The sequence below is a fragment of the Panulirus ornatus genome, chromosome 11 (assembly GCF_036320965.1).
Source record: "Panulirus ornatus isolate Po-2019 chromosome 11, ASM3632096v1, whole genome shotgun sequence".
Taxonomy (NCBI): domain Eukaryota; kingdom Metazoa; phylum Arthropoda; class Malacostraca; order Decapoda; family Palinuridae; genus Panulirus; species Panulirus ornatus.
The window spans coordinates 40,295,005-40,322,504 of record NC_092234.1 but is presented as its reverse complement, the minus strand read 5'-3'; the positions used below and the strand labels follow the sequence as shown (position 1 = coordinate 40,322,504).

The 27,500-nt window shown below is 49.9% G+C and overlaps 2 protein-coding genes across 2 annotated transcripts in view; one reads left to right on the top strand and one right to left on the bottom strand.

Annotated features, from left to right (window-relative positions):
- The window catches only part of LOC139751419 (uncharacterized), a 210,690-nt gene extending 200,651 nt beyond the window's left edge, over positions 1-10,039 (top strand). Inside the window, 8 exon segments of the mRNA XM_071666809.1 lie at positions 1,090-1,217; positions 1,419-1,604; positions 3,922-4,066; positions 4,396-4,590; positions 5,412-5,434; positions 5,436-5,492; positions 6,168-6,431; positions 7,215-10,039. Coding sequence (XP_071522910.1) covers positions 1,090-1,217; positions 1,419-1,604; positions 3,922-4,066; positions 4,396-4,590; positions 5,412-5,434; positions 5,436-5,492; positions 6,168-6,431; positions 7,215-7,862 — 1,646 coding nt within the window. The 3' untranslated portion in view covers positions 7,863-10,039.
- Positions 10,040-10,860: 821 nt separating this feature from the next.
- Positions 10,861-12,638, bottom strand: LOC139751420 (uncharacterized). Its single transcript, XM_071666810.1, has 2 exons — positions 12,477-12,638; positions 10,861-11,982 (listed from the first exon to the last, which is right to left on the bottom strand). The coding sequence occupies exons 1-2, from the start codon at positions 12,607-12,609 to the stop codon at positions 11,600-11,602; spliced, it is 516 nt and encodes a 171-aa protein (XP_071522911.1). The 5' UTR covers positions 12,610-12,638; the 3' UTR covers positions 10,861-11,599.
- Between the last annotated feature and the right edge of the window lie 14,862 nt (positions 12,639-27,500).

Genomic DNA, 27,500 nt, shown 5'->3' with positions numbered 1-27,500 from the left:
TAACACCCCCACACCACGCCCCAGGACGGTCAGTAACACCCTCACACCACGCCCCCAGGACGGTCAGTAACACCCCCACACCACGCCCCCAGGACGGTCAGTAACACCCCCACACCACGCCCCCAGGACGGTCAGTAACACCCCCACACCACGCCCCTAGGACGGTCAGTAACACCCCCACACCACGCCCCCAGGACGGTCAGTAACATCCCCACACCACGCCCCCAAGACGGTCAGTAACACCCCCACACCACGCCCCCAGGACGGTCAGTAACACCCCCACACCACGCCTCCAGGACGGTCAGTAACACCCCCACACCACGCCTCCAGGACGGTCAGTAACACCCCCACACCACGCCCCCAGGACGGTCAGTAACATCCCCACACCACGCCCCAGGACGGTCAGTAACACCCCCACACCACGCCCCCAGGACGGTCAGTAACATCCCCACACCACGCCTCCAGGACGGTCAGTAACACCCCCACACCACGCCCCCAGGACGGTCAGTAACATCCCCACACCACGCCCCCAGGACGGTCAGTAACACCCCCACACCACGCCCCCAGGACGGTCAGTAACACCCCCACACATGGTCAGTCATCAGTCCTGACGTGACGTGAGTCGAGTATGCGCTGTGACTGACGTCGTGATGTAAGCCCGTAACACGCGGGTCGTCAGGTAACCCTGGTCGACGTTACTGGTAGTCCTGGTCGACGTAACTGGTAGTTTATCCCCAACAGGCCACTGTGTTCTGGAAGAATCCATCCTTGATATATCCTTTATATGAATAGCCTTGCATAGTCATGTCATTCCAGACCCGTTGAATTTCTAAGACAATTGTGTAATACCACATGTCAACACACACAACACTAGTGTTACCTCACAAGTTCTGTTTATTAAATACAAAGTCACTAAGATGTTTAATGTCAATTAATATGATTACAGTTGTCTGTCTCAATATCCATGATGTAGTAATATTATTATTCTCGTCTAAGTCATTCCTGTGTTGTTGTTGTTGTTCTGCTGAGCAACACGGAGGGGGGGGGGCATGGTTTTGGGTCACGTGAGTGACGTGTCTTGTGTTGCAGCGCCGTCAGGTTGGGCGGTGTTGACGCGCTGGTGGTCAGCGCTGGGAGGCGACGGCTTGTACACCCTCACCCTCCACTGGCGCCCCGTGCCGCCCCACCTCGCCCACGGGGTCATCCTCAAGTATCTGGTCAGTCCTGCCTCTGTGTGTGTGTGTGTGTGTGTGGTGTTTGTGTGGTGTGTGTGTGTGTGTGTATGTGTGTGTGTGGTGTGTGTGGTGTGTGTGTGTGTGTGTGTGTGTGTGTGTTTATATATCTTTTGATAAAGTGTGAAATTAAATTTTGATCACACAAACTTACTCATTCCCTTGACCTGTGATGACCTGTCTCAGGTCACCGTGAAGGAGAGCGACACGGGTCTGGTCCACAACGTGACAGTCCTCGGTGACCTGACCACCCTCACGCTACCCAATGTGACGTCATCAAGGGTCGAGGTGACCCTGAGGGCGTCGACGGTGAAGGGTTCAGGGCCTCCCTCACCCCCAGCCAGGCTCAACCTCCTCATGACCCACCTGAAGGTCAGTCACGGTCATCACTCTCATGTATGGTCACCTCATGTCTCAGGATAATAATGATAATAATAATGATATATGATGATAATGATAATAGTAATAATTGATAATAATGATAATAATAATTATAATAATAATAATAATAATAATAATAATAATAATAATAATAATAATTTAGTTTTTTAGTTAAAGGAAAAAATCTGCAAATTAGAATGTAGTCAGATAAATTGTTCGTGGAGTCTGGGTAAATGACATTCCTTGTCAAAAAATTCTTTCGTCCGGTTTTAAGCCAATTAAAATGTCGGGTCAGCCACGGTAGAGGAGTGCGTCCACACACGTTGATTGTACATTTTGCGCTGTGTATGTTATGAGGAATATATCTTGTTATTATTACTTAAACACGATGATATATTTTCATTGTGAAGAGTATGTTAACCCAGCATGCACCTGGGCAGTACATGGCTTCTGGTGTGAACATGGTCGGTCAGTCTTGCTGGAGACAGAGGGTGGCTAGGGCGTGGTCGTTATGGCTCTATACTTCATGGTTTTAGTGAGTTATATAAAAAGATTTACCTTTATGATATTTGGACACATACATTTCGAGTATATAGGAGCCATGAGAAAGATCTGTGTGACTGTTATGAAGAAAATAGATAAAAGCCAGGTTACGGCAGCCTCAGTAAACGTTATTTTAGCTCCATTATGACGGTAATTATATCTTGTTAATGATATAATGTGGCGCTTGAACAAAGACAATATGTAATGTGTGGGAGTCGTGATGAAGTTATTATAATGTAGTCATCATCACTACTGCAGGTTACATGTTGTGCAAGACAGTAACTAACACGGGGAGTAGTGGGGGAAAACATGCCTCATTATCTATTTCAATCATCTACGGTAAGAAGATATTTAACGAATTATACGTCATTTACAGGGTTACAGATTTACGTTCTGATAACTGCTTTAAGAACCATATAAATGAAGAAGCCACATTGTGGCCGAGGTATGTCAAACACCAGGGACAAGGAAGCAAGCCTGTCTTTAACCTCATATATCAGTACTTTATCTATTTTTTTTCAAACATCAAACATTGAGGAAATTTCTAATTCCTGATAAATAAATTTACATAATTTTCTCCTGTTTATAATCTACATTTTATTCTTTGAATTTTGTTCACTTCTTTTTCTCGCTTATTTGATAGGAAAGAATGGGTATACCTGTCATGTTTACAATGTATCTGTTTCAAAGAAAAATGAGCCTTACAGTTTGTTCTGTACATTGGAGTTTAATTAACAGTTCATTAACAATACAAGTTTGCATAAAAAGAAGTTACATCTACAAACGTAAACTAATATTGAACAAAAGTCATCAGTAGAACCATATCTACAACCATACCTACTGTGCAAGTGTACACTGCAACCAAGTGTAGTAACTTCATACAACGAAGGGTAATAACTTGATACAACGAAGTGTAGTAACTTGTTACAACGAAGTGTAGTAACTTGATACAATCAAGTGTAGTAACTTGATACAATCAAGTGTAGTAACTTGATACAATCAAGTGTAGTAACTTGATACAATCAAGTGTAGTAACTTGATACAATCAAGTGTAGTAACTTGATACAATCAAGTGTAGTAACTTGATACAATCAAGTGTAGTAAATTGTTACAACGAAGTGTAGTAACTTGATACACCGAAGTGTAATAACTTGATACAACGAAGTGTAGTAACTTGTTACAACGAAGTGTAGTAACTTGATACACCGAAGTGTAATAACTTGATACAACGAAGTGTAGTAACTTGTTACAACGAATTGTAGTAACTTGTTACAACGAAGTGTAGTAACTTGATCCAACGAAATGTAGTAACTTGATCCAACGAAACGTAGTAACTTGATCCAACGAAATGTAGTAACTTGATATAATTATCATTTATCCTAACTTTAAATAGGTGGAAGTAACGACCATATACAGAGCGAGTGTGTATGGTCTTCTTTGTTTATGTTGATAATTCTTATTATATATTATCATAATTAATGGTTATGTTTTTTTGTTTTTATATGTGATAAATATTTGTTTATCCTACGTTTTCTTTTTTACATTTTGATTTTTTTTCGCATTAGTTCGTAGGTCAAGAAACCTAACGCCACCTCTCTAAGATTTCTCACTCAGGTTTACATTGTAATACATTAATATCCAACTGGATGATAATTACCTCGTCTATCCTCGTAACACACATGTATTAAATGATTTATTATAACGTAAGATGATGAGGGAGACGTCTGGCAGGGACGCTGCTAACCCAACTGGTTGTACCTGGCAGGAGCCGGGCGTGGGCGTGGGCGTGGTCAGGTCGGCCTGGTTCCTGGTGCTGGCGGGAGGAGCCGTGGCCATGGTCGTGGTACTAGTGACCTGTACTGTGACCGCCAGGTGGTGCGCCCGAGGCCTTCACAACCCGCTGCCCACAGGTGAGTCCTGTGCGAACCAGCTGCCTCCACCACCTGCTGGTGATGAGACAGATGGTGAACACCCGAGTGTTTCTTGCGCTACACCTGCAGTCATATATATAACACTGTCGAGCGTTGGCCATGACAGTAATAACTGGATAAACCATAGGATATTGACGTAGATGTATTATGATTATATGATGTTTTAACATGTAAATACAATAAAGGCAAAATATTCTCTTTCAGTAAGTAATTAACACTTTACCGTAAGTAATTAACACTTTATCTTAACTAATTAACACTTTATCATAAGTAATTAACACTTTGTCATATCTCTTGTCCTGGCTCAGAGCTGAGCAAGGGTGTGTGCAGCGTGGGGGGGCCCTGGGTGGACGTGGGGGGGCTCTGGACCCCCGTGACCTCTCATGACCTCAACTCTGACAAGTCTGAGAGGAAACTGTTGACCTCCAACGGCTCGGCTGCTGAGTACGCTGAGGTGGAGGCCAACTCCCAGGTCAAGGATGACCTGGTCAAGGCCAGGCTAGGTCAGTCCTGTAGCATATTATCTACTGTACTAATTACTCTTGACCTGACACACACACACGTACACATTAACTACACCTGCACGTTTGTGATAGAAAGTCTGGTGTTGTCCAGGGCCTCTCTCCAGAGGGTCATTCAGCCCATAGCTGCGCTACTTCCAGTAGCAGGGAAATGTGTACTCCCTTGGAATGAGAAGTGTTTCGAGGAGACTATACTGCCAGTGACACAACCTCACCAGAGATGACTTCACACGAACGGTGTATCGTGTTCCAGGCGGTAACACACACACACACACACACACACACACACACACACACACAGCTGGAAGCTTAACGTACACACAGCTTACCTGTCAAGTTGTCATCACCTGAACAGGTGAAAGCTGTCACCATGCAACACGTGACGTGACGTCATAAGGGAGTGTTGCTGCTGGTGTAGGTGTAGTGATGGTAATGTCCCACAGCGACACAGGGCCAGGCTATGTGGTCGTGTATGGCCAACACTTATTTATGTCATACAATTTAGACAATATAGACGTTTAGATATACAGATAATCATCATATACACTGGTACAGTCAATATATTATATTACCTTCCCGTACACCGGTATAGGGTCACTATATTACCTTCCCGTACACCGGTACAGGGTCAATATATTACCTTCCCGTACACTGGTACAGGGTCAATATATTACCTTCCCGTACACTGGTACAGGGTCAATATATTACCTTCCCAAACAGTGGTAGAAGGTCAATATACCGCTGGTGTATGGGAGGTTCAGATGACGTCACGAGGTGCTGATGACGTGTTGTTGTTGTTACAGAGGTGTGGCCGGGCGGCCTCCTGTGCCCCGTCCCCCTCCCCGTCCTCAGCCTCCTCCCAGCGGACCAGGCGCCTCACACAGGTAGGTCACAGGTCAGGGGTCGGCTATGTTGGAAAGGGAGGTGAACTGCAGAGGTCAGGGGTCAACTGTTGAAGATGGGTGAGCCCTGGGGATCAGAGATGGTTGAGTGGATCAGGGACCATTGTTGTGGATCAAGGATGACGTATGTGGATCAGGGACCATTGTTGTGGATCAAGGATGACGTATGTGGATCAGGAATTACCAATAATAATCATGGATCATTCATGTGGATCAGTAATTGCATCAGACTGGGGAGTCTTCATCTAAGGTTCAGGGAACATTTGTGTGGATCGTTAGTAATTTCAGTGGATCACTAATTACTTGTATGGATGATGGATCATTTATGTGGACCAGGGATCAATGCTGTGGATCATGGGTTACTTGCGTGGATCAGGGATTACTTGTGTAGATCTGGGGTCACTTAACATGGGTCTGGCATGAATCATATTGAAGTGTCAGGTCCAGCAGAGGTCATGTGTCGTCCCGGCTGACCCGGTTACCGTCTACCAGGTCACGTGTAGGTCATGTCTCGATTATCGCTCAGTCTGGGTCACTCTTCATCAACAGTTAGGGTCACTCTTCATCAACAGTCTGGGTCACTCTTCATCAACAGTCTGGGTCACTCTTCATCAACAGTCTGTCTGTTGTTCTGGTCATGATCATTCCCGTCCACAGACGGAGTCGTTACCGTCCCGGGCTGGTCGTTGCCAGACAGGTCACCTGTGCTCCAGCCGCCAGCACAGCGCCGCCCCGCCCTCCTCCTCCTGCAGGGACTCCGACACCAGCACCTGGTACACCGGCGAGTGCTGCAGCTACTGCCGGGACGACACCACGCTGACGGTGCCGCAGGAGCCGCTCTGCCCCTCCACCACACCCTCGGGCTGCTCCACCGTCCTGCAGGTCAACGTGGACCGGGGCGACCTCCAGTCCTACTCCCCGGTAAGGACGGACACCTCCGTCAGGTTACTCCTCACACTTGTGTTCCTGTACACCACCCTGCTGTCACCCTACACCCTCTCCCAGCCCTGGTGTCACCCTACACCCTCTCCCAGCCCTGGCGTCACCCTACACCCAGACCCTCTCCCAGCCCTGGTGTCACCCTACACCCTCTCCCAGCCCTGGTGTCACCCTACACCCAGACCCTCTCCCAGCCCTGGTGTCACCCTACACCCAGACCCTCTCCCAGCCCTGGTGCCACCCTACACCCAGGCCCTCTCCCAGCCCTAGTGTCACCCTACACCCAGACCCTCTCCCAGCCCTGGTGTCACCCTACACCCAGGCCCTCTCCCAGCCCTAGTGTCACCCTACACCCAGGCCCTCTCCCAGCCCTGGTGTCACCCAGACCTTCCGGCTCTATGGTTTGTGCTGCTGAGACATTGTGGAGTGACAGAGAGCGTTCTGTTGAGTTAATTGCCCTATATGGTCTTCCACCAGTCTATGTTAGGGAGGGATTTGAGGAGAGACCCTTGTTACCAAGGGTCTTATGAGAGGTCCGTGTATTGCAGGCTACAGGGGTGATGATTGTGTCCTCTGGTTTATCATGAAGGTTATGTGTGGGTAACTGTTATCTTGTTATCATGGTTATGTATGGGTTACTGTTATCTTGTTATCATGGTTACGTATGGGTTACTGTTATCGTGTTATCATGGTTATTTAGGGGTTACTGTTATCGTGTTATCAGTGTGTACTTCCTGCCTCACTTGGTGTACTTACCGTCCACAGGAGTACCAGTACAGCGCCGTCGGTACCGACACGTACGAGGCCGTGACCGCTTACGAGGACGCTACAGCCCTTGGTGGGCGCGGCCGCGGCAAGACCCGCGCCAGGTGTCCTCTACCACCCCCACGCCAGGACCTGCGGCAACTGAGACTCAACACGGAGTCTACCACGGACCTCTCCATGGACGACTACAACTTTTCGGACGACGAGGACGACATAACACAGTCCTGCAGCGACACTGAGGCGTCCTTTTTCATTCCACACGACAGAAAACGAGAGCCAAGCGGAAGAGGGGAGACTAAGGCTGACTCACCTTGTGACGACATTCATAGACCTTTCAGTAACTTGTTTCGTTTAAGTTGTGCCATGGATGACATCAACTTCCCCAGTGAATTTCTAAGAGCCTCTGTGGAAGAACGAAGCAAAAGAGATAAAAAGTCGGTCAATTCCTCGAAAAGTCCTGACCAAAATACAGAATCATTTCCGGCCTCAAACACCTCGTCCCTGAACCCCCTGGTGGCCGACGGCTCGGAGACGTCTTCCACACGAAGGGTCAGCTGCCGCTCTTCCTTCTCACAGGACAGCCTCGAGGAGCAGTTTGAAAGGACCTTGAGCATGATATCACGTGGAGTGTCAGAGAACTTGGACTAAGACCTCTCATCCTCTTGAAATTCCTCCAGAAGATGGGTCGGTCAGGCGAGTGGATTAGCTAGATGTTCCATTGTCCTGTGTTGATGATGACGGGCAGCCGGATGGCCAGACTCCCTCACTAGGGTAGTGGCAAGGCTCCCCAGGGTCGTGTGTACAAGAGTTTGTACTGAGTATGTTTAGGGGAAGGTCTGTACACGATTGCTACACACCGAGGTCCAGGTTACATCAAGAAACTACAAACCGTTTCTAAGCAACAAGTGTTCTGGCGATGGTAGTGAAGATGTGTCTTCCCATGAACTTCCTGTCGTGTTCTGAGTTTGTGTTATCTGAGGAAACACAGAACATTTGTAGAACAGATAATGTGTTATGTAAATAATCCTCAGACTTGTGTGTGATCCTTGAAGGTGTGGAGGACAGACATAACATATCTCTCGTGTTGGGTGATAAACTTTGTTTTAGTTCTGAGATGTGTGTGGCCATGAGACAGACACCCCTGCAGGTATGTGGCCATGAGACGGACACCCCTGCAGGTGTGTGGCTATGAGACGGACACCCCTGCAGGTATGTGGCCATGAGACGGACACATCTGCAGGTGTGTGGCCATGAGACGGACACCCCTGCAGGTGTGTGGCCATGAGACGGACACCCCTGCAGGTGTGTGGCCATGAGACAGACACCCCTGCAGGTATGTGGCCATGAGACGGACACCCCTGCAGGTATGTGGCCATGAGACGGACACCCCTGCAGGTGTGTGGCCATGAGGACACTCCTACAGGTGTGTGGCCATGAGTTGTATATCTGACGGTTGTAACAGGTTGGGTGATCAGTCAGTCGCTGAAGCGCGACTCGAACCGAGATCATATGTGTCAGCAGCAAGAGGATGTCAGGACTTGTCCTGGCCAGGCTGACGTTACTGCTGACCTCTGGTGACGTGGGTGATGGAGTGTGTTGTGTAAGGCAACCAGACCAGACGTTGGTGGTGACAGCGTGACCCCGGCACAGTGGGCATGACCCCGGCACTGTGGGCATGACCCCGACACTGTGGGCATGACCCCGACACTGTGGGCATGACCCCGGCACTGTGGGCATGACCCCGGCACTGTGGGCATGACCCCGGCACTGTGGGCATGACCCCGGCACTGTGCAGCCTCAGGTGAAGGTGCCACAGGCATGACAGAGTTTCTTTGCTGACGTAGATATGTGTGAGGAATGCTCTGAGGTCATGGTCAGGCGCCCAGGGCATGAGAGGTCAACCCATGACCTGCCGCTCAACATTTGAGTCCCCCAGCAACATCGTGTGGAGTGACCCCACATTACACCACGATACATGTTGAGGAAATTCTCACACGCATCAGAGACAAGTGGCGTTGTGTGTGGGTCACCCTTGTCGTCAGGCCTCTCCCATCCCAGGCCTGCAGGAGGGCAGGTGGTCCTGCGTGCTTCCTAGGACTCCTCCTTGTGTCCACGACTCTACGTGTAGGATAAAGGATCCAGAGAAGGGTCATCCTTGACTTCCCACGTTGGGGGTCATCCTCGACCCTCTCCTCACACGCCTGCTGCATGTCAGCCTGCTGGAGGAAGGTCAGCAGGTCGGGTGGACCAGTGCGTGTGGGTACCCGGGGCAGGCGTGGGTATCCACCCGCTGCCTGGCTACCATTACATAACTCCGTCACCATAACCCAACCATGAAGGACATCTGCCATGTTCAGGTTTAGTCTCACAAGGAAAGTTTTATTTGTGAATACGTTTAAGGTATTTGGGTCTGGAACGAGACGAAGAATTATGAAGACATAATGTGAAGTGTGTGAGAAGGAAGTGATGATTTCCTTCATAAGAACCATAAATATTACTTTGGAAGTGACAAAGATCATAAACTTTGGGTCATGTGTCGACCATTATCATGTACCTTGTCCCAGTGAGTGGCGGGTCCGCGTCCACCGTAGAAAACTGAGGACCTGTACTGCATCAGAAGCAAGATAGTGCTTGTGGTGTATACCCTGTACGGCGACATGGTCGTTGTCTCTTGACTTGTGCAGGAGTTTATAGATCAAACATGTATGATAATAATACTCTTATATCCCCAATGCTCAAGATACCATATCAGAATAATGTACAAGTAATGACAATATTTTACAACTACACATTTGTATGTTGTTGTGAATCATTATATGTCCAGATCACACCTTGTGTCACTCACCACCCCAGCTACGGCCCTCCCTCACACCATGTGTCACTCACCACCCTAGCTACGGCCCTCCCTCACACCTTGTGTCACTCACCACCCCAGCTACGGCCCTGCCTCACACCTTGTGTCACTCACCACCCCAGCTACGGCCCTCCCTCACACCTTGTGTCACTCAGCCCAGCCACTCCCGTCCCTCACTCACAACTTCACCAAGAAACAGTTTGTGTCCCAGTGTCAGGGCTGCGCATGTGTGTGTATGTGTGTGTTCCTGTGAGGGTGTGGCTATACGGTATTGAGTCCTCACATATGTGTGAGTGTCATGTGTATGGAGCCAAAGGTTTCCCGCCTCTAACCTCTCCCAACTCACCTCTCTTCCATCATCTTTCATCAGCTGTCATGTTGCTTTCTTCCGTCGCTGCTCTAGTGAGACTTCTGCATGTATCTCAGTCACCTAAATCCTGGGTACGCGGCTGAATGCTGCTTCCCACAGTTTGTGTGTGGTGACGCACCACACGAGGCCTGACCATTATCAAGCTTCCATCTTTCCTTACTGCACCATAGTCGCGGTGCATCATAACTGTGCGATTCTCTTTCTTCTTTCGTCTTCTTTTCCTAAAATCTTTCCACTCTCAAAATTAAGACCAACAAACCCATGAAAATTTTGGATCAATCAGTCACATGTGAAGGTCCAGCTTGACCAGGACCCAGGCAACATGGCCACCTCAGCCTCACTTCTCCCAGGATGATCGTGGTCAACACACAAGTAAGTTCATCCTTCCGTGTAAACAACCAGTGGTAAATACACACACGCGCTACCATCAGTGTCAAGAATCTTTATCATGATATACAATATATTTACTGTTGTAGTTACACATTACCCTACATATTGTAACCATGTGACGTACTGGCATTGCTACTTATTATGGTACATAATACCTCCATGTAATATACTAATGTGCCTACATATTACGGTACATATTGTAACTATGTAAACTACTGGTGTGGTTACTTAATGGATAAGTGCATTCATTACAGAGAACCTCTGCTGTGTTCTATACATGACGTGATCAAGTACATATCTTGACTCAAGTGACGAACACTTGTTAACCTAACCTAACCTAACCCAGGTCGTGGCTGGTCATCAAGGCTCAGTCATTCACAAAGGCTCCGCTTCCAGCATCCTAAACTGAGGTGCACAGGACAACTGAGGTGCACAGGACAACTGAGGTGCACAGGACAACTGAGGTGCACAGGACAACTGAGGTGCACAGGACAACAAGGTTCGGTGGTCAGGGAGGGAGGGAGGGTGTGTCGTCCAGGTCATGAGTAATGCCTCGGGAGAGTGGCTGAAGGTGAAGCAGGACCTCCTGACGAAGAGATGTGACACAGACGCAGCTCCTCCAGGTGCTAGCCCAGTGTGTAGCCGCTATACACTGGGCCACACACGCTAGTACACACGCATGGGTGTTACTACACACGCATGGGTGTGTTGACAGTGGGGTGTTGTGAGCCAGATGGACCTGACAGACGAGTGTTGGCGAGGTGTTGCTGGTCAACCCCAGACCAACAGGAGGACGAAGATGATGACAACCTGAAGGTGGTGACAACACTGTGTTGGAAGTGTTGCCAGGGAACACACCATTCTCGGCGGGGCAGCGGTGGTGGTGGTCGGGGGTGTTGCAGCAACACTGGCAACATACGTCTTGTGTTCCTTACGTGGCAGAACTGCTGGAGGTCTGGACCAGGAGGAACTTCCTGTGGCGACAGACGTCACCCCAGGGGGCGCCGTGCCCGCTGGAGCCTCGGGGGGAGGTGTCGGGGGAGGCTGGGGTGGAGGTGCGTCCGGGGGCTGGGGGCTGAGGCCGGGCACCTGACCTTCTCCTCGGCCGGAGGTGTCCTGGGGGCGTGGCGGAGGCGCGGTAGACCCACACTCACCTGGGGAGCAACACAAGGGTAAGACTGTGGGCAGTGTTGGTGGCTGGGGAGAGCTGGTGTTGGGGAGGAGGTACTGCTGCCGGGGAGACACACAGTCACATGACATGTTAAACAATCGACCAAACAGACAAGTAGACACAGACATCCTCTCTCTCTCTCTCTCTCTCTCTCTCTCTCTCTCTCTCTCTCTCTCTCTCTCTCTCTCTCTCTCTCTCTCACCATCATGGTGGACAAGTTAGATATGAATATATTGGTGAGGAGTGACAGACAGACAGACAAGCATACATTACGTACACCAGCCACTGCTCTGTGTGTGTGTGTGTCTGTAGGGCGGCGAAGCATTGAAAACAAGATGGCGACGGTCTGTCGGTCGGTCTGGTCTGGCTACTGGGCGACGCACCAGCCAATCATAACAATGGTTCATTCCCGCTCGCGTTATCATTGGTCAATTACTTCAGCGCTAACACCTGACTGTGACCTGACGCTCAACTGACCAGTGTGGTGGTTGCTGCTGGTGACGTCATGATGACACGCCTTCAGTAGCTCCTCCGCCACGGCCGTGTGCCGATTCCCAGCTGCCCAGTGTAGCGCCGTCCTTCCTGCAACACCAGAACCCATCATCAACATGTGTCGGTCAGGACGATTATATAAGATGTTGGGGAAGGTTTATATAAGATGTTGGGGAAGGTTTATATAAGATGTTGGGGAAGGTTTATATAAGATGTTGGGGAAGGTTTATATAAGATGTTGGGGAAGGTTTATATAAGATGTTGGGGAAGATTTATATAAGATGTTGGGGAAGGTTTATATAAGATGTTGGGGAAGGTTTATATAAGATGTTGGGGAAGGTTTAGATAAGATGTTGGGGAAGGTTTATATAAGATGTTGGGGAAGATTTATATAAGGATGTTGGGGAAGGTTTATATAAGATGTGGGAGTTATATAAGATGTTGGGGAAGGTTTATATAAGATGTTGGGGAAGGTTTATATAAGATGTTGGGGAAGGTTTATATAAGATGTTGGGGAAGGTTTATATAAGATGTTGGGGAAGGTTTATATAAGATGTTGGGGAAGGTTTATATAAGATGTTGGGGAAGGTTTATATAAGATGTTGGGGAAGGTTTATATAAGATGTTGGGGAAGGTTTATATAAGATGTTGGGGAAGGTTTATATAAGATGTTGGGGAAGGTTTATATAAGATGTTGGGGAAGGTTTATATAAGATGTTGGGGAAGGTTTATATAAGATGTTGGGGAAGGTTTATATAAGATGTTGGGGAAGATTTATATAAGATGTTGGGGAAGGTTTATATAAGATGTTGGGGAAGATTTATATAAGATGTTGGGGAAGGTTTATATAAGATGTTGGGGAAGATTTATATAAGATGTTGGGGAAGGTTTATATAAGATGTTGGGGAAGATTTATATAAGATGTTGGGGAAGGTTTATATAAGATGTTGGGGAAGATTTATATAAGATGTTGGGAAGATTTATATAAGATGTTGGGGAAGGTTTATATAAGATGTTGGGGAAGATTTATATAAGATGTTGGGGAAGGTTTATATAAGATGTTGGGGAAGATTTATATAAGATGTTGGGGAAGGTTTATATAAGATGTTGGGGAAGGTTTATATAAGATGTTGGGGAAGGTTTATATAAGATGTTGGGGAAGGTTTATATAAGATGTTGGGGAAGGTTTATATAAGATGTTGGGGAAGGTTATATAAGATGTTGGGGAAGATTTATATAAGATGTTGGGAAGATTTATATAGATGTGGGGAAGTTTATATAAGATGTTGGGGAAGATTTATATAAGATGTTGGGGAAGGTTTATATAAGATGTTGGGGAGATTTATATAAGATGGGGAAGGTTTATATTAAGATGTTGGGGAAGATTTATATTAGATGTTGGGGAAGGTTTATATTAAGATGTTGGGGATGGTTTATATAAGATGATGGGGAAGATTTATATAAGATGTTGGGGAGATTTATATAAGATGATGGGGAAGATTTATATAAGATGTTGGGGAGATTTATATAAGATGGGGAAGGTTTATATAAGTGTTGGGGAAGGTTTATTTAAGATGTTGGGGAAGATTTATATAGATGTTGGGGAAGATTTATATAAGATGTTGGGGAAGATTTATATAAGATGTTGGGGAAGATTTATATTAGATGTTGGGGAAGGTTATATAAGATGTTGGGGAAGGTTTATATAAGTGTTGGGGAAGATTTTTATAAGATGTTGGGGAAGGTTTATATAAGATGTTGGGGAAGGTTTATATAAGATGTTGCGGAAGGTTTATATAAGATGTTGGGGAAGGTTTATATAAGATGTTGGGGAAGTTTATATAAGATGTTGGGGAGATTTATATAAGATGATGGGGAAGATTTATATAAGATGTTGGGGAGGTTTATATAAGATGTTGGGGAGATTTATATAAGATGGGGAAGGTTTATAAAGATGTTGGGGAAGATTTTATATATGATGTTGGGGAAGGTTTATATAAGATGATGGGGAAGATTTATATAGATGTTGGGGAAGGTTTATAAAGATGTTGGGGAAGGTTATATAAGATGTTGGGGAAGATTTATATAAGATGTTGGGGAAGGTTATATAAGATGTTGGGGGAAGATTTATATAAGATGTTGGGGGAAGATATATATAAGATGTTGGGGGAAGATATATATAAGATGTTGGGGAAGATTTATATAGATGTTGGGGGAAGATATATATAAGATGTTGGGGAAGATTTATATAAAGATGTTGGTCGTTGTGTTGCTGAGGCGAGCTGCCAGACGGCTCACTCCATCATCAAGGTTGGTAACGTCTCAACTCATGGATTATTATCATTATCATTATTATTATTATCATTATCATTACTATTATTATCATTATCATTGTTATTATTACTATTATTAGTAATAATATCATTACTGTTGTTGTTGTTGTTGTATTGACGGGGACAACAAGTTTCCACAACACAATAGTTGCGACACTCGTCATTGCTCACATTATGGAGACACATAACACAGTGAACATCATCACAACAGTTCCACAACCTTGTGAGGTTCACAGTGGCGACAGATCGCTGTACGTAGCTCGAAACTTTATTTTACAATATCAAAATCTCAATTTTGCTACATTAGGTTAGGTTAGGTTAGGTTAGGATTTTTGGGTCGTACGGCCGCCAGGGGGTCTTACTACCCCAGGGGTCGTACCGCCCCAGGGGTCATACCAGCCCGGACATCTTACCGTCCGGGGATCGGCCACCAGGGAGTGGACCAGTTAAGAGGAGTCTTCACTACATCTGTCATAGCGGCTGCCGGGTAAGAAGTAGTCCGGATAATAGGTAGTGTTACTCTTCTTTATGACGGGGTCAGTTGTTGGCCAGGTCTAGCCCGGCCCTGGCCTGCACCTTACCGTGGTTGTTGGCCAGGTCTGGCCCGGCCCCGGCCTGCACCTTACCATGGTTGTTGGCCAGGTCTGGCCCGGCCCCGGCCTGCACCTTACCATGGTTGTTGGCCAGGTCTGGCCCGGCCCTGGCCTGCACCTTACCGTGGTTGTTGGCCAGGTCTGGCCCGGCCCCGGCCTGCAGCAGGAAGCGGCCCACGTCCACACGACCCCACACAGACGCCGTCTGCAGAGCCGTCACTCCTGTACAGACAGAGGGACCTCACTGACACACACACACACACACTACTGTAGCCGGCTGTATCTACTGTATCACTCACTACTGAAGCCGGCTGTATCTACTGTATCACTCACTACTGTAGCCGGCTGTATCTCCTGTATCACTCACTACTGAAGCCGGCTGTATCTACTGTATCACTCACTACTGTAGCCGGCTGTATCTCCTGTAACTATAGCATTAGTGTTATTCAATTATTTCTGCTTCGTTACCCAGCAAGACTCGGGCCTCTGCCTCAGTATTACAGCAGATGACTTCCTCTAACAGAATTGTCCCTCTGAGTTACAAGGATTACAGTTTCATGAACTACAGAAATGAGAAAAATTAAAAGCCCTAGACTGTAGTTTAAAGTTTGAATAGGTCTATGATGTATGGTCTCTGATCTAGGAACAAGGGTGGTGTCTGACGCGTGGACCATGGGATGGGGTCTGAAGACCTGCCCAGGGGTCTGAGGACGGACCAAGGAGGCCGTGGGATGGGGGCGTGTCTTGAAGGCCTAGGTGGGCGTGGGAAGGATGATGAGGTCGTGGGACCAGTTTACGACGTCGCGGGAAAGGTCGTAGGACGGACCAAGAGGACAGAGGAAAGGCGTGTGAGGAGGTTTTTAAAAATTTTGGGGGGGGGAAAAAGAGGGGAGGGGAAAAAGAAAAAAGAGAAAAGAAAAGAAAAGGCCTTTACCCCCCGGACGCTTGAGATCGGTTTGGCTCCCGCCTCCAGCAAAGCAAAGAACGATGTCAGTGTAAACCCATGGTGGGGCGCCAGGTTTTCAGCGGGGAGTTTCCCCCGGGACGGGCAACACCACGTTAGTATCCCGGGGGGACGAACCCAAACACAACCTTCTGGGGGGAAAGACAACAACCAGAAATCTGGGGGACGACAAAACCAAAACCGGGGGGCCCAAATCTGGGGGGAAAAAAGACCGGGGGACAAAACCAGTACTCCCCGGGGACGACAACACCAGTACCCTGGGGAACCCAAAAACACCAGTACTCTGGGGGGACGACAACACCCGTATCTGGGGGACGACAACACCCTACTCCCGGGGGGGGCGACAACACCAGTACTCTGGGGGAAAAGACAACACCAGTACTCCCGGGGGACGAAAAAACCCGTAATCTGGGGGGGCGACAACACCATACTCGGGGGAAAGACAACAGAACCACGTACTCTGGGGGGGCGACAACACCAGTACTCCCGGAGGGGCGACAACACCAAAATCCCGGGGGGGCGACAACACCCGTAAAAATCTGGGGGGAAAGGACAACACCATTTCTTTTGGGGGACGAAAAACCACCGTACTTCTGGGGGGAACGACAAACACCAAACTCCCCCGGGGAAAGACAACCCCCCAGTACTCTGGGGGAAAGACAACACCAAATACTCTGGGGGGCGAAAAACACCAGTACTCTGGGGGGGGGGGGCAACACCCTTTTCTTTGGGGGGCGACAACACCAGTACCCCTGGGGGAAAAGACAACACCATACTTTTGGGGGAAAGACAACACCAAATACTCTGGGGGACGACAACACCAAATACTCTGGGGGACGAAACACCAGTTAAATCCTTTGGGGGACGACAACACCCCCTACCTGGGGGACGAAAAAACCAGTACCTGGGGGGAAAGACAACACCAGAAAATCTGGGGGAAAGACAAACACCCTTTCTCTGGGGGGGCCACAACACCAGTACTCTAGGAGACGACAACACCAGTAGTCTGGGGGGACGACAAACCCGTACTCTGGGGGACGACAACAGTACTCTGGGGGGGCGACAACACCCGTACTCGGGGGCGACAACACCCAGCCCAAATCTGGGGGGGAAAGACAACACCAGTTTCTCTGGGGGGCGACAACACAAGTACCTGGGGGGGCGACAAACAAATACTCTGGGGGGGAAAACAAACAGTAAAATCTGGGGCCCCCCGGGGGCGAAAAACAAACCCTTTCTCTGGGGGGGCGACAACACCCGTAAATTGGGGGGGGGACCAAAAGTACTCTGGGGGGGCGACAACACCAAATACTCTGGGGGCCCCACAACACCAGTACTCTTAGAAACAACCCGAGTCTGGGGGACCCAAAAACCCTACTCTGGGGGGAGACAACCCCCAGTACTCTTTGGGGGGACGACCCAAAACCAAACCCCACAAGTACTCGGGGGGAAAAACACCCGTACTCCCGGGGGGGGGGGGCAACACCATACTCTGGGGGGCGACAACACCAGACTTTTGGGGACGACAACAACCCGTATCTGGGGGGAAAGACAACACCCGTTACTCTGGGGGACGACAAACCAGTATCTGGGGGACGACAACACCCTTACTCTGGGGGGAAAGACAAAACCAAAAACTCTGGTGGAAAGACAACAAACCCGTAATTTTGGGGGGGAACACCGACCAAAACCACCAAATAATCTGGGGGGGGCGACAAAACCATTTTCCGGGGGAGCCCCGGGGGGGGCGACAACAAGTACTCTGGGGGGGCCCCACAACCCCCAGTACTCTGGGGGACGACAACACCAGTACCTGGGGGGCGACCCCAAAACCAGTCTCTGGGGACGACAACACCATACCCTGGGGGGCGACAACACCAGTACTCTGGGGGCGACCAAAACCAGTATCTGGGGGGACGACAAACCCCGTAAATCTGGGGGGAAAAACCCCCAAAAACGACAACACCAAATAAATCTGGGGAAAGACAAACCAATCAGAAAAATACCCGGGGGGGGCGGGCAACACCCCCGTACTCTGGGGGCGACAACAAACCCGTAATCTAGGGGGGCGACCCAACCCCCAGAAATCTGGGGGAAAAACAAAAAACCATAATTTTGGGGGGCGACAAACACCAGTAAATCTGGGGACCCCAAAAAACACCATACTCTGGGGGACGACAACACCAGTACTCTGGGGGTCGACAACACCAGTACTCTGGTGGGACGACAACACACCAGTACTCTGGTGGACGACAACACCAGTACTCTGGGGGTCGACAACACCAGTACTCTGGGGGGGCGACAACACCAGTACTTGGGGGACGACAACACCAGTACTCTGGTGGGACGACAACACAGTACTCTGGGGGGGACGACAACACAGTACTCTGGGGGGGGGGCGACAACACCAGTACTTGGGGGACGACAACACACCAGTACTCTGGGGACGACAACACCAGTACTCTAGGAGACGACAACACCAGTACTCTAGGAGACGACAACACCAGTATCTGGGGGACGACAACACCAGTTACTCTGGGGGGACGACAACACCAGTACTCTGGGGGGACGACAACACCAGTACTCTGGGGGGACGACAACACCAGTACTCTGGGGGGACGACAACACCAGTACTCTGGGGGACGACAACACCAGTACTCTGGAGGACGACAACACCAGTACTCTGGTGGGACGACAACACCAGTACTCTGGGGGACGACAACACCAGTAGTCTGGGGGGACGACAACAGTACTCTGGGGGGGCGACAACACCAGTACTCTGGTGGACGACAACACCAGTACTCTGGTGGACGACAACACCAGTACTCTGGAGGACGACAACACCAGTATCTGGGGGACGACAACACAAGTACTCTGGGGGACGACAACAGTACTCTGGGGACGAACAACACCAGTACTCTGGGGGACGACAACACCAGTACTCTGGTGGGACGACAACACCAGTACTCTGGGGGACGACAACACCAGTACTCTGGTGGGACGACAACACCAGTACTCTGGGAGACGACAACACCAGTACTCTGGGGGACGACAACACCAGTACTCTGGAGGACGACAACACCAGTACTCTGGTGGGACGACAACACAGTACTCTGGGGGGGACGACAACAGTACTCTGGGGGGGACGACAACAGTACTCTGGGGGGGGGGCGACAACACAGTACTCTGGGGGGGGGGCGACAACACCAGTACTCTGGGGACGACAACACCAGTAGTCTGGGGGACGACAACACCAGTACTCTGGAGGAACGACAACACCAGTACTCTGGGGGACGACAACACCAGTACTCTGGGGGACGACAACAGTACTCTGGGGGACACAACACCAGTACTCTGGAGGACGACAACACCAGTAGTCTGGGGGACGACAACAGTACTCTGGGGGGGGGGCGACAACACCAGTACTCTGGTGGGACGACAACACACCAGTACTCTGGAGGACGACAACACCAGTAGTCTGGGGGGACGACACACCAGTACTCTGGTGGGACGACAACACCAGTATCTGGGGGACGACAACAGTACTCTGGGGGGGCGACAACACCAGTACTCTGGGGGGACGACAACACAGTACTCTGGGGGGGCGACAACACCAGTACTCTGGGGGGGACGACAACACCAGTACTCTGGGGGACGACAACACCAGTACTCTGGGGGACGACAACACCAGTACTCTGGGGGACGACAACACCAGTACTCTGGTGGGACGACAACACCAGTACTCTGGGGGACGACAACACCAGTACTCTGGAGGACGACAACACCAGTACTCTGGGAGACGACAACACCAGTAGTCTGGGGGACGACAACACCAGTACTTGGGGGACGACAACACCAGTACTTGGGGGACGACAACACCATACTCTGGGGGACGACAACACCAGTACTCTGGAGGACGACAACACCAGACTCTGGGGGGACGACAACACCAGTTACTCTGGGGGGACGACAACATCAGTACTCTGGGGGGGGGGCGACAACACAGTACTCTGGGGGGAACGACAACACCAGTATCTGGGGGACGACAACACAGTACTCTGGGGGACACAACACCAGTACTCTGGGAGACGACAACACCAGTACTCTAGGAGACGACAACACCAGTAGTCTGGGGGGACGACAACACCAGTACTCTAGGAGACGACAACACCAGTAGTCTGGGGGGACGACACACCAGTACTCTGGAGGACGACAACACCAGTAGTCTGGGGGACGACAACAGTACTCTGGGGGGACGACAACACCAGTACTCTGGGGGGACGACAACACCAGAACTCTGGGGGGACGACAACACCAGTACTCTGGGGGGACGACACACCAGTACTCTGGAGGACGACAACACCAGTATCTGGGGGACGACAACACAAGTACTCTGGGGGACGACAACACAAGTACTCTGGGGGGAACGACAACACCAGTACTCTAGGAGACGACAACACCAGAACTCTGGGGGGAACGACAACACCAGAACTCTGGGGGGAACGACAACACAGTACTCTGGGGGGAACGACAACACCAGTACTCTAGGAGACGACAACACCAGTAGTCTGGGGGACGACAACACCAGTACTCTGGGAGACGACAACACCAGTTACTCTGGGGGACGACAACACCAGTACTCTGGGGGTCGACAACACCAGTACTCTAGGAGACGACAACACCAGTAGTCTGGGGGACGACAACACCAGTACTCTGGGGGGACGACAACACCAGTACTCTGGGGGACGACAACACAGTACTCTGGAGGACGACAACACCAGTACTCTGGGGGTCGACAACACCAGTACTTGGGGGACGACAACACAAGTACTCTGGGGGACACAACACCAGTACTCTAGGAGACGACAACACCAGTATCTGGGGGACGACAACACCAGTATCTGGGGGACGACAACACAAGTACTCTGGGGGACGACAACACCAGTATCTGGGGGACGACAACACCAGTAGTCTGGGGGGACGACAACACCAGTACTTGGGGGACGACAACACAAGTACTCTGGGGGGGGGGCGACAACACAGTACTCTGGGGGGGACGACAACATCAGTACTCTGGGGGGAACGACAACACCAGTAGTCTGGGGGACGACAACACAAGTACTCTGGGGGGACGACAACACCAGTACTCTGGGGGGACGACAACACCAGTACTCTGGGGGACGACAACACCAGTACTTGGGGGACGACAACATCAGTACTCTGGGGGGGCGACAACACCAGTACTTGGGGGACGACAACACCAGTACTCTGGGGGGAACGACAACACCAGTACTCTGGGGGACGACAACACAAGTACTCTGGGGGACGACAACACCAGTACTCTGGGGGACGACAACACCAGTACTCTGGAGGACGACAACACCAGTACTCTGGGGGGAACGACAACACCAGTACTCTGGGAGACGACAACACCAGTACTCTGGGGGACGACAACACCAGTACTCTGGGGGACGACAACACCAGTACTCTGGGGGGACGACAACACCAGTACTCTGGGGGGACGACAACACCAGTACTCTGGAGGACGACAACACCAGTACTCTAGGAGACGACAACACCAGTACTCTGGAGGACGACAACACCAGTTACTCTGGGGGGACGACAACACAAGTACTCTGGGGGACGACAACAGTACTCTGGGGGGAACGACAACACCATACTCTGGGGGGGACGAACAACACCAGTACTCTAGGAGACGACAACACCAGTTACTCTGGGGGACGACAACACCAGTACTCTAGGAGACGACAACACCAGTACTCTGGTGGACGACAACACCAGTTACTCTGGGGGGACGACACACCAGTACTCTGGTGGACGACAACACCAGTACTCTGGGGGGGACGACAACAGTACTCTGGGGGACGACAACAGTACTCTGGGGGGACGACACACCAGTACTCTGGTGGGACGACAACACCAGACTCTGGGGGGACGACAACATCAGTACTCTGGGGGGACGACAACACACCAGTACTCTGGGGGACGACAACACCAGTACTCTGGGGACGACAACACCAGTACTCTGGGGGACGACAACACCAGTACTCTGGGGGACGACAACACCAGTACTCTGGTGGGACGACAACACAAGTACTCTGGGGGGAACGACAACACCAGTTACTCTGGGGGACGACAACACCAGTACTCTGGGGGACGACAACACCAGTACTCTGGGGGACGACAACACCAGTACTCTGGGAGACGACAACACCAGTACTCTGGGGGACGACAACACCAGTAGTCTGGGGGGACGACAACACCAGTACTCTGGGGGGACGACAACACCATACTCTGGGGGGAACGGACAACACCAGTACTCTGGGGGGGGGGCGACAACACAGTACTCTGGGGGGGGGGCGACAACACAGTACTCTGGGGGGGGGGCGACAACACAGTACTCTGGGGGGACGACAACATCAGTACTCTGGGGGGGGGGCGACAACACCAGTACTCTGGGAGACGACAACACCAGTACTCTGGTGGACGACAACACCAGTTACTCTGGGGGACGACAACACCAGTACTCTGGGGGACGACAACACCAGTACTCTGGGGGTCGACAACACCAGTACTCTGGGGGGGGGGCGACAACACAGTACTCTGGAGGACGACAACACCAGTACTCTGGGAGACGACAACACCAGTACTCTGGAGGACGACAACACCAGTAGTCTGGGGGGACGACAACACCAGTACTCTGGGAGACGACAACACCAGTACTCTGGGGGACGACAACACCAGTAGTCTGGGGGACGACAACACCAGTACTCTGGGGGGACGACAACACCAGTAGTCTGGGGGGACGACACACCAGTACTCTGGAGGACGACAACACCAGACTCTGGGGGGACGACAACATCAGTACTCTGGGGGGAACGACAACACCAGTACTCTGGGAGACGACAACACCAGTACTTGGGGGACGACAACACCAGTACTCTGGAGGACGACAACACCAGACTCTGGGGGGACGACAACATCAGTACTCTGGGGGGGGGGCGACAACACAGTACTCTGGAGGACGACAACACCAGTATCTGGGGGACGACAACACCAGTACTCTGTGGGGACGACAACACAGTACTCTGGGGGACGACAACACCATACTCTGGGGGACGACAACACCAGTACTCTGGAGGACGACAACACCAGTACTCTGGTGGACGACAACACCAGTAGTCTGGGGGACGACAACAGTACTCTGGGGGGGGGGCGACAACACCAGTACTCTGGTGGACGACAACACCAGAACTCTGGGGGGAACGACAACACCAGTATCTGGGGGACGACAACACAAGTACTCTGGGGGACGACAACACAAGTACTCTGGGGGACACAACACCAGTACTCTAGGAGACGACAACACCAGTATCTGGGGGACGACAACACCAGTATCTGGGGGACGACAACACCAGTATCTGGGGGACGACAACACCAGTAGTCTTGGGGGACGACAACACCAGTACTCTGGGGGGAACGACAACACCAGTACTCTGGGGGACGACAACACCAGTACTCTGGTGGACGACAACACCAGTACTCTGGGAGACGACAACACCAGTACTCTAGGAGACGACAACACCAGTATCTGGGGGACGACAACACACCAGTACTCTGGAGGACGACAACACCAGTACTCTGGTGGGACGACAACACCATACTCTGGGGGACGACAACACAGTACTCTGGGGGGACGACAACACCAGTAGTCTGGGGGACGACAACACCAGTACTCTGGGGGGACGACAACACCAGTACTCTGGGGGACGACAACACCAGTACTCTGGGGGACGACAACACCAGTAGTCTGGGGGACGACAACACCAGTACTCTGGGGGGAACGACAACACCAGTACTCTGGTGGACGACAACACCAGTTACTCTGGGGGACGACAACACCATTACTCTGGGGGACGACAACACCAGTACTCTGGGGGACGACAACACCAGTACTCTGGGGGACGACAACACCAGTACTCTGGGGGGACGACAACACCAGTACTCTGGGGGACGACAACACCAGTACTCTGGGGGACGACAACACCAGTACTCTGGGGAGACGACAACACCAGTACTCTGGGGAACGACAACACAGTACTCTGGGGGGGCGACAACACCAGTACTCTAGGAGACGACAACACCAGTACTCTAGGAGACGACAACACCAGTATCTGGGGGACGACAACAGTACTCTGGGGGACGACAACACCATTACTCTGGGGGACGACAACACCAGTACTCTGGGGACGACAACACCAGAACTCTGGGGGGAACGACAACACCAGTTACTCTGGGGGACGACAACACCAGTACTCTGGGGGACGACAACACCAGTACTCTGGGGGGAACGACAACACCAGAACTCTGGGGGGAACGACAACACCAGTACTCTGGGGACGACAACACCAGTACTCTGGGGAACGACAACACCAGTACTTGGGGGACGACAACACAGTACTCTGGGGGACGACAACACCAGTTACTCTGGGGGACGACAACACCAGTACTCTGGGAGACGACAACACCAGTACTTGGGGGACGACAACACCAGTACTCTGGGGGTCGACAACACCAGTACTTGGGGGACGACAACACCAGTACTCTGGAGGACGACAACACCAGTACTCTAGGAGACGACAACACCAGTACTCTGGGGGTCGACAACACCAGTACTCTAGGAGACGACAACACCAGTATCTGGGGGACGACAACACCATACTCTGGGGGACGACAACACCAGTACTCTGGGGAACGACAACACCAGAACTCTGGGGGGAACGACAACACCAGTTACTCTGGGGGACGACAACACCAGTACTCTGGTGGACGACAACACCAGTTACTCTGGGGGACGACAACACAGTACTCTGGGGACGAACAACACCAGTACTCTGGTGGACGACAACACCAGTTACTCTGGGGGACGACAACACCAGTACTTGGGGGACGACAACAGTACTCTGGGGGGAACGACAACACCAGTAGTCTGGGGGACGACAACACCATACTCTGGGGGACGACAACACCAGTACTCTGGTGGACGACAACACCAGTTACTCTGGGGGACGACAACACCATACTCTGGGGGGACGACAACAGTACTCTGGGGGGAACGACAACACCAGTACTCTGGGGACGACAACACCAGTACTCTAGGAGACGACAACACCAGTAGTCTGGGGGACGACAACACAAGTACTCTGGGGGACGACAACACAAGTACTCTGGGGGACACAACACCAGTACTCTGGGGACGACAACACCAGTAGTCTGGGGGACGACAACACCAGAACTCTGGGGGGAACGACAACACAGTACTCTGGGGGACGACAACACCAGTAGTCTGGGGGGACGACAACATCAGTACTCTGGGGGGGCGACAACACCAGTACTCTGGTGCAGGCTACACATTGTGTTCCACTGAGAAGTGTGGTGCAGGCTACACATTGTGTGCCACTGAGAAGTGTGGTGCAGGCTACACATTGTGTGCCACTGAGAAGTGTGGTGTAGGCTACACATTGTGTGCCACTGAGAAGTGTGGTGCAGGCTACACATTGTGTGCCACTGAGAAGTGTGGTGCAGGCTACACATTGTGTGCCACTGAGAAAGAAACTTGTTGTAACTAATTTTAAGCCGTTGTGAAAACTGTTGTAGCTGCTGGAAACGTTGACTTCATATTTTGTAGACATTAAATATAAATTACGTAAGAAAGTAACATTAAATATAAATTACGTAAGAAAGTAACATTAAATATAAATTACGTAAGAAAGTAACATTAAATATAAATTACGTAAGAAAGTAACATTAAATATAAATTACGTAAGAAAGTAACATTAGATATAAATTACGTAAGAAAGTAACATTAAATATAAATTACGTAAGAAAGTAACATTAAATATAAATTACGTAAGAAAGTAACATTAAATATAAATTACGTAAGAAAGTAACAGTAGGATTAGTTTATAAGTCCCCCACACAGACACCAGAGGTAGACGAAGGATTGGATGATCAGTCAGCACAAATCTGTAACAAAAAAAAAAAAATCGAATTAACATATTTTAGCAGCTCGGTGTCTGAGTCGGGGGATCCATCACTGATAGTTCATGATGAGGACATTTCCTAAATTTGTTTGATGATGACGTAACCTCGTTAGTGATGCTGGCGTTGTGGAAAAGTTTAATGCAAGAAATAAAAAGAATATCACTTTTCAGATCAATTTCAACACTGCATGTAATGTTGGCCAACGTGACAGTTGAGAAAGAAATACTCTGTCTTGAATTTGTGAATCTTAATGTTCTTTGCATTGTTCATGTCAAGCAAACCTGCCATTATAATGGTACATGAAAACCACGTGAATATAGTTTGGAAAAGCTTCATCAAAACTTTCAAAGCAGCAGAGGGAACATATTTGCCAGTGCGTAGCAGACGGTTTATCATCTAAGACGAAGCCAATATGATGGAATGATTAAATAAAGAGGTGGTTGTTGTTGTTCAAGGTAGCTCATAAGAAACTCAAAGATCATTAACTAATAAACATATACGACAAAGTAAACGTCATTAGAAAACGTACATTTCCGAAAATACCGAAGAAAACTCTAAAGTTTGTTATAGTTATGTTAGAAGCAAAACGGTCATTACCCAGTCAATTGGTCTTTTAAGTGAAAAAAAAAACAAAAACGAAACGATCTTCAACCAACTGACATCAGAGCTGAAGATTTTCTCTCAGTAACGACCGAAATGAAAATTGATAACACGGTAGACACAGTTAAGTTTTATCCGAGGACAACGAAATATGAGATAAATGAGATCGTTAAGCACTTGACTGACCTCTTCAGTTAGTCACTTGCGGCAGGAGAAGTTCCAGATGAATGGAAGTTGACCAATGTAACGTCGATATAAGAGAAAATACTGATGAGTCGCTGTACGTAAATTATCGTCCTATGAACTTAACGTCTGTGGTTGAAAACTTCTGGAAACCATCCTTCGAAATAGAAATGTGAACCATTAAGAGAACCTCCAACTTGATAAACGATTCTTATGTGTGACAATCTGCTCAGATTATTCTATGATACAACGAACATGTATGATGAAAGTA

Bases quoted from the DNA above. Each gene is read 5' to 3' on its own strand.
- LOC139751420 (XM_071666810.1), bottom strand. From the start codon at position 12,609: ATGTTGATGATGGGTTCTGGTGTTGCAGGAAGGACGGCGCTACACTGG. The intron at 11,983-12,476 runs GTCAGTTGAGCG...GTTGCTCCCCAG, and splicing joins CAGCAGCAACCACCACACTG to GTGAGTGTGGGTCTACCGCG.